General features: G+C 44.1%; 1 protein-coding gene across 12 annotated transcripts in view; it reads right to left on the bottom strand.

The window, feature by feature from the left end:
* Positions 1-18,577, bottom strand: part of meak7 (MTOR associated protein, eak-7 homolog) — a 93,576-nt gene that overhangs the window by 54,810 nt on the left and 20,189 nt on the right. For 11 of the 12 annotated variants that reach the window (XM_088379333.1, XM_088379334.1, XM_088379335.1 and 8 more), the window contains exons 5-6: positions 2,891-3,102; positions 2,292-2,478 (exon numbers count right to left, since the gene is read on the bottom strand). The exons of the other annotated variant lie outside the window; for it this stretch is intronic. In XM_088379333.1, coding sequence (XP_088235459.1) covers positions 2,292-2,478; positions 2,891-3,102 — 399 coding nt within the window. The remainder of the gene's footprint in view (positions 1-2,291; positions 2,479-2,890; positions 3,103-18,577) is intronic. 12 annotated transcript variants of the gene reach the window in all.

Below are 18,577 nucleotides of genomic sequence, written 5' to 3'. Positions count from 1 at the left end.
GTATATATGTTGTATTTTTTGTTATTACTCGAATTGACTTGTACAATGCCATTGCGGTTTCATGTTTAATTTAGAAAATAATGGTATAAAGGACGCATACCGCTCTGTGCCCCGTGCAGCTTTAGGACTCTCGGACCACTGTCTAGTTCATCTGATCCCAACCTATAGGCAGAAATTAAAAACTTCTAAGCCCGTGGTGAGGACTGTGAGGAAGTGGACAGTGGAGTCAAAGCAGGACCTCCAAGCCTGCTTTGACTGCACCGATTTGGGGGTTTTTGAAGCTGCAACTTCAGACCTGCATGAACTCACCGATACTGTCACATCATGTATCAGCTTTTGTGAGGACTTGTGTGTTAAGACTAAGACCTTCTGCACGTACAACAACAACAAACCTTGGTTTACACCAAACCTCAAGATGCTGCGCAAAGCCAAGGAGGAGGCCTACAGGAGTGGGGACCAGGACCTATTCAGGCAGACCAGGAACAAACACACTGAACCAAGAGATATAGAATGCCAAGAGATGTTATGGAGAGAGCCTGGAGAGACACCTCTCTGCCAATCCTGATCCCTCAACAGTGTGGAAAGGTCTGCAGAGCATCACGGGCTTCAAGAAACCTGTGGAGAACCCAAGGCTTGCAAACCAGCTAAACAGGTTTTACTGCAGGTTTGAACGGTCCACCCACATAACAGGACCTCCTGCATCACAATCAACGTACAACCATGCCACACCTTCATCATCGTTATCATCTACTCTCTCTCTTACAGAAGCCGCGCCCGGAGGAGGTCCTCGCGGATCAGATGTTCCGGAGACAAAATGTCAGGAAGGTACCAGGCCCAGACGGCGTGTTCCTCTCCTGCCTGAAAGTCTGTGCTGAACAACTGGCACCCACCTTTGCACGGATCTTCAACCGTCCTACATCCTGCAACACCTGGACACCCCAGGGACGTACACCAGGATCCTGTTTGTGGACTTCAGCTCGGCGTTCAATACCATCGCTCCTAACATCCTCCACCAGAAGCTCATTCAACTCGCGATGCCTACCTCCACCTGTCAGTGGATCACCAGCTTCCTGACCAACAGGAGATAGCATGTGAGGCTGGGGACCATCACATTCGACACCCGGACCACCAATACTGGCACCCCTTAGGGGTGTGTCCTCTCCCCACTGCTCTTCTCTCTCTACGCCAACTATGGCTCCTCAGGCGACTCTTCTGTGAAGCTCCTGAAGTATGCGGACGACACCACTCTCATCAGACTGATCCGGGATGGTGACGAGACTGCATACAGACAGGAGGTGGAGCGGCTGGTCCACTGCTGCAGGCAAAAGCACCTGGAGCTGAACCCGCTCAAGACCGTACAGATGACAGTGGACTTCAGGAGAGACCCTTCACCACATCGACCCTTCACTATCCTCAGTAATGCTATTCTCTACACAGACACCTTCAAGCTCCTGGAATCCACAATCTCACGAGACCTGAAATGGACCGGCCACATAGACTCTGTCCGGAAGAAGGCCCAGCAGAGGCTGTACTTTGAGACAGCTCAGGAAGTTTAACCTGCCACAGGAGCTGCTGAAGACCTTCTACACTGCCATCATCTAGTCTATCCTCTGTACCTCCATCACTGTCTGGTTTGGATCGGCCACCATACAAGACAAGCACAGACTGCAACGGACAATCAGGACTGCAGAAAAGATAATTGGGATCAACCTCCCATCCATCCAAGACTTGTACCTGTCCAGGAACAGGAAACGTGCATGTAACATCTCTACAGACCCTTCTCACCCAGGTCACAGTCTGTTTGAACTACTCCCCTCCGGACAGCGTTACAGAGCGCTGTACGCCAAAACCAGCAGACACAGAAACAGATTCTTTTCCCAGGCTGCTGCTCTGATGAACTCACACCACTCAGAGTCTCAGAGACATTGCTGCGCAACAACATCCTGCTCTCCACACCTTTTTTGAATTGTCTACATTATGTGTACTATGTGTCCTCTCTGCATCCATTGCAGCCTGATTATCCTGAAAGAGGGATCCTCCCATCTGTGGTCTCTTCTCAAGGTTTCTCATTTCCCCTAGTAGGAGTTTTGAGTTTGAGAATAATTGTCAATTTTTGCAAACATCGTCCTGAATGTTGTTAGCCACCTAAATGTTGTACAGAGTCCGAGATCTACCGGAGTCAAATTCCTTGTTTGGCATGCTCAAACTTGGCCAATAAAAGATTGATTGATTGATTGATTGATTGATTGATTGATTGATTGATTGATTGATCTGAAAGATCCACTTCTCACCCTGGAACTGTGGTTTGACTTTCCAGCTGAGGGAGGCAAAGCCACCAAAAACATATCCCTTTGTGTCTTTGATGAGCAGCAAGGTGGGTCCACACTTAGTCAGACCTGCCACCATCCTCGTGAAGCTCTCGCCATGCAACAGTGTGGAAAACACAAGGCTCCATGGTGAATTACATCTGTCAGGCAGCTGTAAAAATTAGACATTGGCATGTTGAAGCAATGTGAAACATTAATTTCAAATGACTTTTATCGGGCCTAACATGATTGATCATGATTATTAGTATTGTCATATTACTTCAATACAAACAAAAAAGTTCGTGTGACTAAGTGACTAAAACACCAAGTGATATGCTAAAACACTCCAAGTGTCTTCAAATGTAGATCTTTTGCTCTAGGAGGGAGTAAATTTCAACGTTAACCTCTAGAAAATGAGTGCCGTTAATATTGTTGCCTGGGTTCATGTGACAGTGACTTTGTATTTCACTAGTCAAATAAATCATTATCATGATTGATATGGAAACTCAAAATCAAATACTATCTCGACTTGGACATGGTGCAAAAAAAAATGTGTTCAGGAAAACCCTGGGTCAGACACTAACCTGTGGTGCAAGAAACATGAGGGTGGGAATGTCCAACAGACACTGTAGATCTTTCCAGCGTGTCTCCTTACAAGGAGGCAACAGAGAAAGGGCTGGCTGCACACTTGGCCAAACGTTTAGTCCCTCAGCCACCAACATCTCCAGGTATAAAGATACTTGGGGTACTCTAAAGATCCAGTCCTCCAAACAGGCAACATCATATCCTCCCTGGTCTTTCAAGAAAATGAAAACATTTTTGTTAAAATCAACTCATCAACTTTATTCATAGAGCACTTTAAAGTGTACTGGTGGCACTCAGGGGAAACATGTATGTGGTTTATCAAGAAAAACTATCCAAAGAAGTTTCTGATTACATTGGTTGTATTAATGCAAGCTTATAATATTTTGCCGAACTTATGTGTCAAGACGCTCTGGGTACAGCCATGTCTCCTGAAAGGATGGGAGTTGAAGGGGAGTTGTGACACAGGGGCTTTGACAGCAATCTCAATACACCGTGGCATTTTCTTGGTCAGATTCTGACAAATTTGAGTACAATGTGGCATTTTCTTGGTCAGATTCTAGGGAATCGGAGTGAATTTTGTAATTTGTCAGCATCAATTCTGACAGAAGGTAAATAATTAGCTTTCGACCGAAATGATATTTGAAAGAAAAAGAACGAGTCCCGATTAATTAGCCGATTAACTCTAGGAATACATACCGACTATATTAACACATTTTTGTCACGTCCAACAAATATATGAATTAAAGATAGCATTTGATTGTTTTACAATACCTTTGGTCTTTACATTTGGCTCAGCAACAAGAAACTGATTCAGTTTTTCTAGTGCAAATGCAATCACAATTGAAAATACTTTTCTCAAGGCACAAAGACAAGAAGACCTGGCAATCTCCAGATGTAACAACTCTGACTGAAATTGACATATCTGCATATCTAGGAGATGGCGGTCATCACCGCAACATGTCAAAGCCTGCAAAGGAGTAGATATTGGCATTGATCACTGGTCTGTGCAAAACTGAATCTGAAACTGAAAAAGTTGCCAAACAGTCAAGACATTCAGCTTGAAAAGCTCAAGAACCCCAAGACTTCCACAGAATTTGAGACCAAACTACAAAACAGATTTGAACTGCTCCAACAGAGTGAAAACATTGAAGAAATCTGGCAAAGTTTCAGTGAAGCAAACAGTCTGCTGAAGAGAGCATTGGCAAAAGAAGAGCAAAATTTAAAGGTGGATCACTGAAGAAATCTGGGAGGTGATCGACCAAAGGAAAGCTGCAAGAGCTGAACGAGACCAAGCCATAATTATAGAACCGAGAGAAAGAGCAGCTAACAAATATCGAGCACTGCATAAGCAAAAGAAATGGCAAGAAAGACAAAGAAACAGCGGTTTGAGCGTAAAGGTGATGAAACACAGGTAGCAGCAAATAAGAATAAGACACTTGATAAAATTGTGGAAGAACCATCTGACGCCAACAACTCCAACACAAATAGTGCCCCGATCAAGAACAAACAGGTCAAGACATTAACATCTGAAGAAGATCAAAATGCCAGACAGATTGAACATTTCTCAGAAACATTGAATCAGCAAGGCAGAATAGAATTGTTTGACTCTGGTGCATTTGTAGAAGAAACAGACCCTAGAATTAGCACAGACAAAATAAAAGAAGAAGTAAATACCGCAATCGCAAAACTGAAGAACAGCAGGGCTCCAAGCATGGATAAAATCCCAGCAGAACTATTGAAGGCCAGTGACCAAGCTACTGTAAAGAAGATGACAGATGTCGAACAAATCTTGGAAAGAGGAGTGTGTCCCAAAAGAGTGGAGAAAAGGACCCATAGTAACAGTGGTAGTTCTACACTGAATTACTGCCTGGGCGAGAGTACTTCCTTACTGAAGGTCAGTGGCCAAGAAGATGACAGAGCTGTTGAACAAATGCTGGACACAGGAGTGTGTCCCAGAGGAGTGGAGAAAAGGACCCATAGTAAAAGGACCCAGTTCTACACTGAATTACTCATGCCTTTACATGCTAAATGTCATTAATGCAAATATCACAATAATGTATTAAATAATTTAATAAATAATAATGTAGTAAATGTCATAAATTACATTAATCTGTCTTTCAAGGAAGAAGCAACAATTAGCTCCTTGGTAACATCCCCCAAATTCTATGCTTGGCACTCTTTTAGTGAGACACAAAATACAATTGTCACAAAATATAGTTGCACTAGCAAATAACAAATGATAGTCGATGACACTAGCTGCAGATATAAATATTCCGTTATCTTATTACGGGCCAAAATTAAGGGAAATAATACTAATAACTGAACATGTAACAGTCTTGTTGAAAAGCACAATCATACCATCTTAAAATGATATCTAATGTTTGTCAAGTTAAGACTCAGCGACTGTGACAACTGCAGAGGCATCACACTGCTTTCAGTCCCAGGAAAAGTATTTTCAATTGTCCTGTTGAACAGACTGAAAATAGTGATTCAAAGATGAGAGAAGATCAAGCAGGCTTCAGGCCAAGCCGGTAATGCACTGAACAAATCTTTACATTGAAAAATGCCATCGAACAAAGCCTTGAATTCCAGCAATCGCTGGCAATCAACTTCATTGACTTTAAGAAAGCTTTTGACAGAGTGCACAAAGACTCAATGTGGACAATTGCATGACTCCATGGAATTCCATCAAAGTATGTATGTGAACATCTTCAGGAACATATACCTGAATTCCAGCTATACCATCAGAACAAGAAGTGGAAATCCAGACTTTTTCCCATTAAGAACAGGTGTCCAACAATTACCGTAATTTCCGGACTATAAGCCGCGACTTTTTTCCCAAATTTTGGACACTGCGGCTTATAGTCAGGTGCGGCTTATATGAGATTTTTTTCGTGATTTTTGTGATGACTTGATCACTTTTACTCTTAACACTATTATATACAGTAAAAGCTACAAAACAAACTGACAAATAACTCGTTTTCAAATCAGACGAGTAAAAACTGGTCAAATATTTAAAAAAAAACCTATTATTAAAAGTGAAGACAATTTGCAATTCTAGTAAGGACACACGAATTTGATGCACAATTTGTCTTCGCGGGCCACATAGAATGATGTGGCGGGCCGTATCTGGCCCCCGGGCCTTGAGTTTGACTCCTGTGCTCTAAACCCTTTCTCTTACTCTGCCATATCACTCAGAGATTACACAAAGCAGTGGCGCTGTTTGGACCATCTGCATTGTATTAAAACCCAATCAATAAGCATTTAAATTCAATTCTTCTGACATTTTGCTCACCAACAAGTTTGACTGAATGTGAACTTTTAATGCATTTTATTCAGAAGGTTACTTTGAACCTTAAACGGCGGCGCGGCGTACTTATGGATTTTTACGGCCTCTGGCCTCCAGGGGGCGCTCTAGCAGGAAGCAAGAGCGAGACAGGCGAAGAAGAGATAATGCGCCGAAGAAGACGCGCTAGTTTGTGTTTACATTTCGCGCATCACGCAGAACGCGATCAAGACGGACATCACTGAAAGGAAGCCTTTATACACAAACCGTCATCATGGGGGACAAAAGAAATGCATATGATGCCGCTTTTAAGCCAAAGGCAGTCGATGTTGCTGACATTATCTTGTGTCTACTCTGGAGCATACTTATGGATTTTTACGGCCTCCGGTCTCCAGGGGGCGCTCTAGCAGGAAGCAAGCGCGAGACAGACGAAGAAGAGATAATGCGCCGAAGAAGACGTGCTAGTTTGTGTTTTGATCGTCTCGCGCATCACGCACACACCCGCATTCACACAAAGACAGGAAGCTTTTATACACGAACCGTCATTATGGGGGACAAAAGAAATGCATATGATGCCGCTTTTAAGCTATACGTGTCGCTCGCTAGTTTTATGTAATTTAGCGCTTCGTGCATGAATAAGATTAGCATGAACAGACCCTCTTCACACTCGAAGAAATGCATAAAAGCGACGACGAAAGAGACTGAGAAAGTGTGAGGCGAAGGATATCTAACGCTATTCCAATCGGACACTAAGGAGGAAGAATTCGATGGTTTCAGTGCACAGGAGGAAGATGAAGACGGCTCTTTTTTTACTTTTACTGATATGTTTTTATTAACCAGCCATGTTAGTGCTGTGCTACCGTGTTGCTGCTGTGTTGCTGCTGTGTTACCGCCGCGTCTCAGTGACTTTGCTGTGTTACTTCCGTGTTGCTGCAGTATTACTGCCGCGTCACAGGCAGTGTTTGGAAAGAAATGTTAAGGTATGTTATTAAAGCTTTAAAAAACGTTCTGTGTCCAGTCTTTCTTTGCTAATAACTCGCGTGCACACTTCCGCGTTGCTGCGGTACTACTGCTGCGTCACAGGCAATGTTTAGAAAGACATGTTCAAGTATGTTATTAAAACGTTAAAAAGGCTTTCTATGTACTGTCTTTCTTTGTAAAAAACTCGTGTGCACGTGCGGCTTATAGTCCGGTGCGGCTTATATAAGAAAAAAAATGAAATATCCCTGAATTTTAGCTGGTGCGGCTTATAATATAGTGTTTATAGTCCGGCAATTACGGTATGTTGATAACTTTGGAATCAAATGGACAGAAGAACAAATGTTGACAGATCTTGATTTTGCAGATAACTTACAACTTACAGCAGTTGCAGTGTTTGACTGAGACACTCGGCAACGCAGCCAGCAGAATAGGACTCAGAATTAACAACCAAAAGACCAACATAATGGCAGTGGGAAAAGGTCAGAGGGAAATCAAACTGGGCACAGAAAACATTGAGAAAGTTGAAACATTCACCTCTTTGGGAAGCATTATCACAAGTGATGGAGAAGCAGACAATGATGTGATATGCAGATTTGGAAAAGCAATGGTTGTGTTTCAAAGACTCAGAAGCATTTGGCAGTCAAAGTCACTGTCAAGCAAGATCAAACTATGACTGTTCAGTTCAATAGTAATACCAACAGCAAGTGAAATCTGGAAAACGACAGCAGCAATTGTCAAGAAACTAGATTTTTTTTTTCCAGCAAAGATGCTTGGGAAGAATACTGAAAGTACATACTAACTAACAAGGAAATCCTGAAAAGCACTGGTCAGTGCAAGCTATCAGAAACAGTGACAGAAAAAAGAATCAGGGAAAAGGAAAGAAGGTAAGGCCAAGGAAGACCTGGCAATCAACTTTCAAAGAAGATCTGAAAGGGATGGGTAGAAAGTGGGAAGCCAAGGAGCTGCTGCACAGAACAGAGACACTTAGAGAAAGAATGCTGCCTCGTGCGTCAAAAGCCACTAGGAAAGCTACGGACATTCTGGTCCACCCTGCCCACACGCTGGCCTGCCACTACAGGCTCCTCCTCTCTGGCCGCCGGTACTTGTTACTTAGGCTCAGAACGAACAGGTATAGGAAGGAACACATTTGTGCCAACCACTATCGGCTTCTTGAACCAGGTATTGTGAGCCTGCCCCTGAGGTATATAGGTGTTAGTTAGTTAGTTAGTTAGTTAGTTAGTTAGTTAGTTAGTTAGTTAGTTAGTTAGTTAATTTTTCGCACCATAAGGCGCACCCTCATTGAATTTTTTATTTTAGAAATTATTTCATATATAGGGCGCACCGGAGTAAAAGGCGCATAAAATCGAAGCTATACTGCAACAAACTGAGGTTGACTAGGGTTGCTATATGCATCCACTAGCCAATTACCAATTGGTAAACAATCGCATTTCTCAAACTATCTCCTATAAAATGATCAGAACTGACAAATGTTCGATCTAACGCATTGGTACTGCTTACCTATGTTTCCCGTCCATATCGATCTGTAAATTTACTCGAAACATTAATGGAGCAGCCTATTTTGAAATCAAATAGCCTCACGGGTACAACAGCTATTCAGTGACGGCCCCTGACCACGGTTGCCGTAATGCTGGGAAGCGATGCGACCTTGTAATTTACTAGTCGTACTAAAACGGACTGGGGCGGGGCGGGACGGGGGTGGGACGGGGGCGGGGCACTGACATACCAGCTCTGCCGAACCCCTGAAGCCGACTCACCGAAACCCCTAGGGTTCGATCGAACCCAGGTTAAGAACCACTGCATTATAGCATTAGCCACCCGCAAACTCCCATGAGCCTCAGCTCGCAACTCCCATGAGCCTCAGCAAAGTGTAAACAATCACGTTTTTCAAACGATCTCCTAAAAAATGATCAGAACTAACTAAAGTTCGATCTAATACATTGGTACTGCTTACATGTGTTTCCCTTTCATATCGATCTGTACATTTACTCGAAACATTAACAGAGCAGCCTAATTTGACATGAAATAGCCTTGTGTGTATAGCAGCTATCATTATAGCATTAGCCACCCGCAAACTCCCATGAGCCTCAGATCGCAGACTCCCATGAGCCTCAGAGCAAAGTGTAAACAACGTGTTTCTCAAACTATCTGCTATAAAATGATCGGAACTGACTAAAGTTCGATCTAACACATTGGTACTGCTTACCTATGTTTCCCTTCCATATCAATCCGTAAATTTACTCTAAACATTAACGGAGCAGCCTATTTTGAAATGAAATAGCCTAACGGGTACAACAGCTATTCAGTGACGCCCCCTGACCACGGTTGCCGTAATGCTGGGAAGCAATGCGACCTTGTAATTTACTAGTCGTACTAAAACAGACTGAAATATTTTGGTAGAGCACTGTGTACAACCAGTATGGATGAACAAATTTATCAACTGATCCATATATAAGGTGCACCGGACTATAAGGTGCACTGTCAGCTTTTGAGAAAATTTTAGGTTTTTAGGTGCGCCTTATAGTCTAGAAAATACGTTAGTTAGTTAGTTAGTTAGTTAGTTAGTTAGTTAGTTAGTTAGTTAGTTAGTTAGTTAGTTAGTTAGTTAGTTATATCTTGCTGCACAATGTAATGATAAATGACTAATTTAACGCCTTCCCATGTCCTGTGATGTTTTTAAATTAATTTAATATATATAATATAAATATTTATGTGTTGTTCAGCTGTTGCAAAACAAATTAACTCCCAGGGGGATAATAAAGTTTATGAAGAATGAAGAAACACGCAAGAAACACTAAGACCATAGGCAAAGAATGTAAGATAGGCTGCTAGAGTTAGGTGTGTGCAAGAAATCTGATGCCAAGAATAATAACCCCACGGTAACAGAAAGGCTGTCGCCTTGGTGACAGAGACGCCCAAAGATGGAGGAGTCTAGATGATTGAAGCGTAGCTATGTGTTGACAGAAAGGTCGTCGCCTTGGTGACTGGAGGACCAGATGGGGGAACGCCCAAGGATGCTCATAAGGAAGCCACAACCCACATAATCTGTAGAATTGTAGCCTTGTCAACCAATTATATAAACACATAGACTCCAGAAGTTAGATACCGATTTCTATTCAACGGGCAAAATTAAAAAAAACATTGGTGGTGCTACGGGTAAGAGATTATTATCATATACAGTGACCCCTCACCACTTCGCAATTCACATTCTGCGAATGCGCTACTTTGCGGGTTTTCAATTGACGGGAGAACGACATTTAAATACACGCTGATAGCGCAGGGCGTGCCTCTGAGCAAGCGCGAACAAGCGCGGACCAGTGCGGACCAGCGCGGACCAGCGCGGACCAGCGCGAACCAGCGCGGCAGCCAGCGTGTCGCGAACGAGGCAGGACCATGTGCAACACGGACTGTTTATTTAGGGAATGCTGTCAAGTGGCATGGAAGTTCAGATGGTGCGTAATTGGGTATTGGATTTGGCCATGGCAAACTGGCAATCCTAAAATATGTAGTAATTCCAAATTTCACCAAGTGTTAAAGCTTGACATATGGGTGCCCTGATGGAAACTAATAAATCTAATAAAATAAATTGTTAGTAATTGGGAGGATACAACTTGTTCGAGCATGTAGCAACACACAACTTTGGAATACGATTTTGCTTTGCCATCATTTTAATCTGAAACAGTTTGAGCAATATCTTTATATACATATATACATACCGTAATTTTCGGACTAAAAGTCGCTCCGGAGTATAGGTCGCATTAGCCATAAAATGCACAATAACGTGAAAAAAAACATATATAAGTCGCTCCGGAGTATAAGCCTCATTTTGGGGGGAATTTTATTCGACAAAATCCAACACCAAGAACAGACATGAGCGAGAAACAACAGGCTAAATGATAGGTATGCTAACGTGACATAAACACAAACGAAGAGCTGAGAACGGGCCTGACGTAACATTCAGAGTTATTAAAAAAAAAAACTATTACATAAATAACACGTTTATAAAACCATCTGTGTCACTCCAATTCATTATATCCATCGATTGTCCTTTGTCAACAATGGGTGCGCGCCGCTGACAGCGCTTGCATTTCAAAATATTCCACAGGCCCATATAACGATATATAAATTAGATATCAAATAACTATTATATAAGCAATGATATTATCAAACCATTTGTGCACTCTAAATCATTAAATCCATCGATCAAATTCCTCGTCCTTTGTCAACAACGCCGCGCGTGCACCCTGACTTCAGCCTCGTCGTTATTCCACAGATCTAGTATATAACTATATTGTAGTACAAGGTACAAGGAAAGGCATAGATTTGGTAAACGGCTCTTTATTTAACAAAACAAACTTCCAGGCGTGTGGCGGTGTGGACTTCCAGCCACGGAGGTGAAAGAGAGATCCGTAGAGTAGGACCGGGCGTGCGTAAAAGCCATAATAGTTTTTCAAACCTTCTGTGTCACTCCAAATCCTTAAATCCTTCAAACTTCGTCCTCCGTGTCACTTACAAACAAAGCCGCTAATGATGCCGGTAGTACGTGGGGCCCTTCGTCATCTTTGTCATCTCGTGATCAATCTTTGTCCTTTTTGTAAACAACCGCCGCGCCACACCGTGCCACGCTGCTGACGTCACTTGAAATTCAGATTACAGTAATCCCTTGCAACATCACGGTTCGTTTATCGTGGTTTCACATATGAGTCGCTCCTAATTATAAGTCGCCCCCCCCACCCACTTTATGACAAAAACCGCGACTTATAGTCCGAAAATTACGGTATGCGCTTCAGGACTGCTTTGACACAACTGACTGGGGAATGTTTAAGCAGGCAGCCACTTGCAACAATCAGACTGACATAGAGGAGTATACTGACTCTGTTTCCTCTTACATCTCGAAGTGCATTGATGATGTGACCCACACAAAATGCATTGTCGCTCGGGCTAACTGGAAGCCATGGCTGGCAGGGGCTGTCCTCAGGCTGCTGAGGGACAGGGACAAAGCCTTCAGAGCTGGGGATTAGGCTGGCTTGAGAACAGCGAGGGCCGACCTGTCCCGGAGCATCAAGGAATTGAAGAGGGCATTCTCTTGCAAGATTACCACCCACTTCAAGGACAGCAGGGACGCACGGAGCCTATGGCAAGGCATTCAGACCATCACGGACTACAAGCCCGCGCCGCAGAGCTGTGAGGGCAACACCCGTATGCTCAACGATCTGAACCGCTTCTTTGCTCGCTTCGACGCTCAGAACAGCACTTGCCCGCTGAAGACCCCTCCCCCTCCACACGAGCAGCCCCTGTGCCTCTCTGCCGATAGCGTAAGGAGGACGCTTGCCGTTATCAACACCCGTAAGGCGGCGGGCCCAGACAACATCCCTGGTCGAGCGCTGAAGGACTGCGCTGGGGAGCTGATGGGTATCTTCACGGACATCTTTAACATTTCCCTGCTGCTGGCCATCGTCCCATCAGTTTTCAAGGCTGGCACCATGGTACCTGTGCCAAAGAAACCTGCTCCATCCTGCTTCAATGACTACTGCCCCGTGGAACTGAAACCCATCATCATGAAGTGCTTTGAGCGGCTTGTCATGGAGCACATCAGATCCATTCTCCCCCCTACCATAGACCCCTTCCAGTTTGCGTACCGAGCCAAACGGTCCTCTGACGATGCCATCTGCTCTGCCCTCCACTCTACCCTCACCTGCCTGGAGAGAAGGGACTCGTATGTGAGATTGCTGTTTGTGGACTTCAGTTCTGCATTCAACACCATTGTACCACAGCGACTCATCTGCAAACTCGACAAGCTGGGCCTCAGTACCTTCCTCTGCAACTGGCTACTGGCCATCCTCTGTCAGAGACCTCAGGTTATACGTGTTGGCAACAATATCTCCGCCAGCATCAAGGCTGTGTGCTCAGTCCGCTGCTCTTCACCCTGCTGACACATGACTGCACTGCAACTTATAGCAGCAACCGCGTGCTGAAATATGCCGACGACACGACTCTGGTGGGTCTCATCACAGAGGGCGACGAGACTCAATACAGGTCGGAGGTCGACCTTCTGGCCACGTGGTGCAGGGACAACAACCTCCTGCTGAACGTCGACAAGACCAAGGAGATTGTTGTTGACTTCCGGAAGGATCGCACCCAACACCTGCCACTGACGATCAACGGTGCTGTGGTGGAGAGTGAGCAGCACCAGATTCCTGGGGGTGCACATCAGTGAGGACTTCTCCTGGACCACCAACACTGCATCACTGGCGAAGAAAGCTCAGCGCCGCCTGTACTTCCTGCGGAAACTCAGGCAAGCAAGTGCTCCTCCGGCCATCATGACCTCATTCTACCGTGGCACCATTGAGAGCGTCCTCTCCAGTTGTATCGCTGTGTGGGGTGGTAGCTGCACTGAATACATGAAGGCCCTGCAGCGCATAGTGACCACAGCTGGTAAGATTATTGGTGCTTCACTCCCCTCCTTGAACTACATTTACACCTCCCAGCTCACCTGCAAGGCGACCACGATTGTGCGTGATGTGAGTCACCCCGCTCACTCTTTGTTTGGTTTTCTGCCCTCTGGGAAGAGGTACAGGAGCCTGCGCTCCCGCACCACCAGACTCACCAACAGCTTCATACTCCACGCTGTTAGGATCCTCAACTCTCTCCCCTCTCCTGTGTAACGTCCTGTACTTTTGCGCTATATTCTGGCTGTCTGCTGTATGCACACATGCTCCATTTGTGCTCCTTTTATTTATTATGCTATTTGATTATTTATTATTTATTCATTGTTTGTGCCTTCTTGTTTTTACTTTTTGTGTTGTTTACTTGTGTGTATATTGTGTACTATGTCTTGTCACCGTGGGATAGTGGGAAACGTAATTTCGATCTCTTTGTATGTCTTGGCATGTGAAGAAATTGACAATAAAGCAGACTTTGACTTTGATATATACGTATATTATATTTATTATATACAAGCTCCCATCTATCCAAGACTTGTACCTGTCCAGGACCAGGAAACGTGCAAGTAACATCTCTACAGACCCTTCTCACCCAGGTTGCAGTCTGTTCGATCTACTCCCTTCCGGACGGCATTATTGAGCTCTGTACACCAAAACCAGCAGACACAGAGACAGCTTCTTCCCCCAGGCTGTTGCTCTGATGAACTCACACCACTCTTAGAGTCTCAGAGTCATTGCTGTGCAATAACATCCTGCTCTCCACACCTTTTTTGAATCGTCTACATTATTTGTACTATGTGTCCTCTCTGCATCCATTGCAGCCTGGTCATCCTGGAAGAGGGATCCTCCCATCTTTGGTCTCTTCTCAAGGTTTCTCATTTCCCCTAGTTGGAGTTTTGAGTTTTTCCTTGCCCTCCTGGGAGTTTAAGATCAGGGGATGTTTGAGAATATTTGTCATTTTTCACACGTCCTGAGTGTTGTTAGTCACCTAAATGTTGAACAGAGGCTGTGATGTACCAAAGTCAATTCCTTGTTTGGCACGCTCAAACATGGCGAATAAAATTTCTTGAATCTTGAATATACGTAGTACGTATGTTCAAGCTAGAAGAACACTTATGGCTAAGTATGATTATGTTTTCAGTTGATCATTACTAGACAAGATGTATGTGTTATTGATAATGCAATGTTTAGTCAATATCCAACATGTATTTAACATTGTTGTTCCATCCATACATGAACGTATTAAGTTGAGAGGAGACCTCAATGGTTAATAGTGATATTAGTGGTGATAATCGGCTGAAAGAACGAGCAAAACAGGAAACAGCTGCACCCTGTAGAAGAGTACATTCATGCGCAATGCTTGCTGTTTTGAGCAAGCTTGCCAAGGCAACCAGTGGTTCCCAGGTGAAAGTCAGGTGAAGATTGCGCAACCCTCACATATCAGCTGAGACAGCATTACTAAAATATCAGCTGAGAGATCCGCTGACACAGCATTACTAAAATATCAGCTGGAAGATCCGCTAAAACAGCAATACTAAAATATCAGCTGAGGTCATTCATTCCTAGCATACCAGGCATTCCACACATTCCAATGAGGTCATGCATTCCTCTCCGATGAGGTAATGCCAGAGGAGCTAACGAGCCTATAAAAGCTTGGCTTCGGACAAGAAAAGGGCTTTTCTTCCTGGTCAGGGCGATGGCAGTTTAGACGAAAGATGGATTTTTCATTCTTTTTGAGATTGGATCAAAATCTATTAAGATGAATTTCTAAGGTCTTCGAATTGGACTTTGTCAAATTTTAAGCTTCGAATTGGACTTTGTCAAATGTTAAGCTTGTAGATAGGTTAGGAGAGAGGACTTCGGGCCAGCAGAAAAGGGAGATGCCATTTTCAAGGCGTGGTCCTCCTGAAGGCCGCCTATCTATTCAAATAAAATTCGGATTTTGAAACAAAGGAGAACTGATCACTGAACTTGTTCAACCAAATAGCATTTTAGACATTTTGTCTCCTCTTTATCTCTGAGAATGGTGAGTGGAATTATTGTTGTTTGTTCGACTTGTAATTCTTTTTCTTGCTTATTCATTACATTTCTCCTTAATCCTTAATTCGGTTATCGATTATTTCGTATTAACTATGTTGAACATGGTTTTATATGCAGTAATTAGAACTTTAAATTTTCTTTATTTCCCTATCATTGTCATTCTGTAAATCCGCTCAATTCTTTTTAAAGTGAAAAGTAAGGTAAAGTAAAAAATCTGGTATTGTCAGATCTGGCTCGAAATAGTTATCTTAAGCTCTGCTAGGGCCAGTGCGCGCTAGTGTAAATTAACGAATCCCTGAAGTCTTAACAAAGACATCTAAATATATCCGAGATTAAACAAAAGCCCCAAATCGGAAGAGAGACACTAGTAGGGCGCGGTCATTCTGACGCCGAGTCTCGACCTTAGTTACCCTACACGAGTGTCGCTTGACTTTACAGGGATTGGCGTCATAAAAAGATTAGATTGATTCCTTCAGAAATAATTTAATAAAGGGGGTTAGCAACTCGGACGAGTCTCTTCACCCCCGGCTTATTTAACTCTCGTCTCCCTATGAGAGCTGTGTTAGAGCGGCGCGGGGACAAAGGAGAGTTTGGCCTTTTAAATGGAGAAGTCGGGTCACTTACGTTTGATAAGTGCATTTGACAATGCAAAAAGAGGAAAAGGGGAAAAGGGAGGCTAGAACACCAGCAGAGCGGGTGCACAAGGTGACTGATGAGCCATTCAGCGAGCTCGCGTTGTGGTAGCATCTCGTTACACAGCGGATCAGGCAAACGGGAAACAGGTACGTATGTCAAGGCAGACAACCAGCCAGGCAGGAAACGGGGACTAGAACGTCAGCAGAGCGGGTGCACAAGGCGACTGATGAGCCGGTCAGCGAGCTCGCGTTGTGGTGGCAGACAGGGGCAAAGCAAGATCGTGGTCACAAGGTTGGACCAAAAAGAGTCCAGGCATCTCGCTACACAGCGGATCAGACAAACGGGAATCAGGAACCAGACGTGTGTGTGTCAAGGTAGATGAACAAGCTAGGCGTACCGCTACACAGCCGATAGGCAAACCAGAATCATATGCCAGATGTGCATGTGTCAAGGCAGACGAAAAAGCCAGGAGTACCGCTACACAGCGGATCAGGCAAAGGGGAATCAGGTGCCAGGTGTGCGTGACGAAATGGCGAGGACTGACCAGAGCACGGGGTCTATATATACGCCCTAATCAGCGGGTAACATGGGACTGGTGGCGGCGATCTGCGCCAATTAGCACCGTATTGGCTGGCTGCCTCGCACGTAGGAACAAAGCACTGCCGTCCAGGAGTCGGGACAGCAGCCATGAACTCTGATAGCAAGGGGCAAGACTCTGAGCAATGTGCGTCACTCTGAATGTAACGGAGTTCAAGCACAGGCAGCCAGCCACGGGCGAGGAAAGAAGCACCAACCAATGCAGAAGTACTCAGGACACGTGACAATATCACCTGTTTGTTCTTTTATTTACTGTAACTGTACAATACATGCACAGTGTGAGAATGAGGCATTCCATGGAGAATCCACTTTTTTTGCTTTTATATTCATTTTATTGGGCACTTGGAGTCTCCAAGATTGTAGAAAAGTGTAATCTATCCTTCCAGAGATACTTTTATGATCTGTTTGGGGGCTATTTTTTACTCCATTCAGTTTTCTCCATTTTCTATTATGTATTTTTATCTATTACGTCACATCCTTTGGGGCGGGAATACCAAACAAGGTAATGGGTGTGACCAAACGGTTTCACAAATCCGCTATCTTTATTACTCGTAGAGACTTTTATAGTCCAAATAACTCAAGGATGCCAAAGTGGAGAGACCAAAATGTCACGTTGTTGGATGCATCAATCCATACAACTCATTCACCATCCCCCAGCATCAGAACCCCAAAGAAGTGCCTGGTCAAATTTCATTTTTCAAGCAGTGTTCCCACATTTGTGGGAAAAATCCTGCTTGTTCAAGGACGAGTGTTTCAGGAATCTTTTGTCAGTATAGAGAAGGATTTGCCAAAAGACTTTGTTTCGTTTATGGTTCCGTTCCTTTAATCTATGAAAACAACGGACACAATAAAGCGGTAACCTTGAACGACACGTAAATAATAAACTGTCTCTCTGATGCCCCAGTTTTCATAACATTATCCTCACGCTTTCTGCAAATTTTAGAGCTGCGCGCTCTCTGCTTTCACTTCAATGTTTTCAGGTTGCAGTCTGTTCGAACTAATCCCCTCCGGACGGCGTTATAGAGACCTGTACGCCAAAACCAGCAGACTCAGAGACAGCTTTTTCCCCTAGGCTGTCGCTCTGATGAACTCACACCACTCTTAAGAGTCTCAGAGTCATTGCTGTGCAATAACATCCTGCTCTCCACGCCTTTTTTGAATTGTCTGTATTATGTGTTACCAGCTACCGGTATGTTTTGTCAATGTCAGTCACTTCTGCAATTTGACGGTACCATCCCATGCAGAGATTGTCTTTCCATGACAGTCCATTGGTCTCCTTCTCCTTACTGGGCTCCTGTTGCTTGACTTAGTAAGTCATCCCTGCAGTCCACTCTGCATCCATTGCAGCCTGGTCATCCTAGAAGAGGGATCCTCCCATCTGTGGTCTCTTCTCAAGGTTTCTCATTTCCCCTAGTTGGAGTTTTGAGTTTTTCCTTGCCCTCCTGGGAGTTTAAGATCAGGGGATGTTTGAGAATATTTGTCAATTTTCGCACATGTCCTGAGTGTTGTTAGTCACCTAAATGTTGAACAGAGGCTGTGATGTACCAAAGTCATGTCAAGTTTGGCATGCTCAAACATGGCGAATAAAAATTCTTGAATCTTGATCTTGAATCTACTTGTGAGTGTATTTTGAGTAGTCGTATCAGATGAATTGCATCGAAGGTGCTGAATTATACTTGGCGAAC

The sequence above is a fragment of the Syngnathus floridae genome, chromosome 6, assembly GCF_059516105.1.
Source record: "Syngnathus floridae isolate MCC-2025c chromosome 6, RoL_Sflo_1.0, whole genome shotgun sequence".
Lineage (NCBI taxonomy): Eukaryota > Metazoa > Chordata > Actinopteri > Syngnathiformes > Syngnathidae > Syngnathus > Syngnathus floridae.
This window is presented reverse-complemented; position numbering and strand designations above follow the sequence as displayed.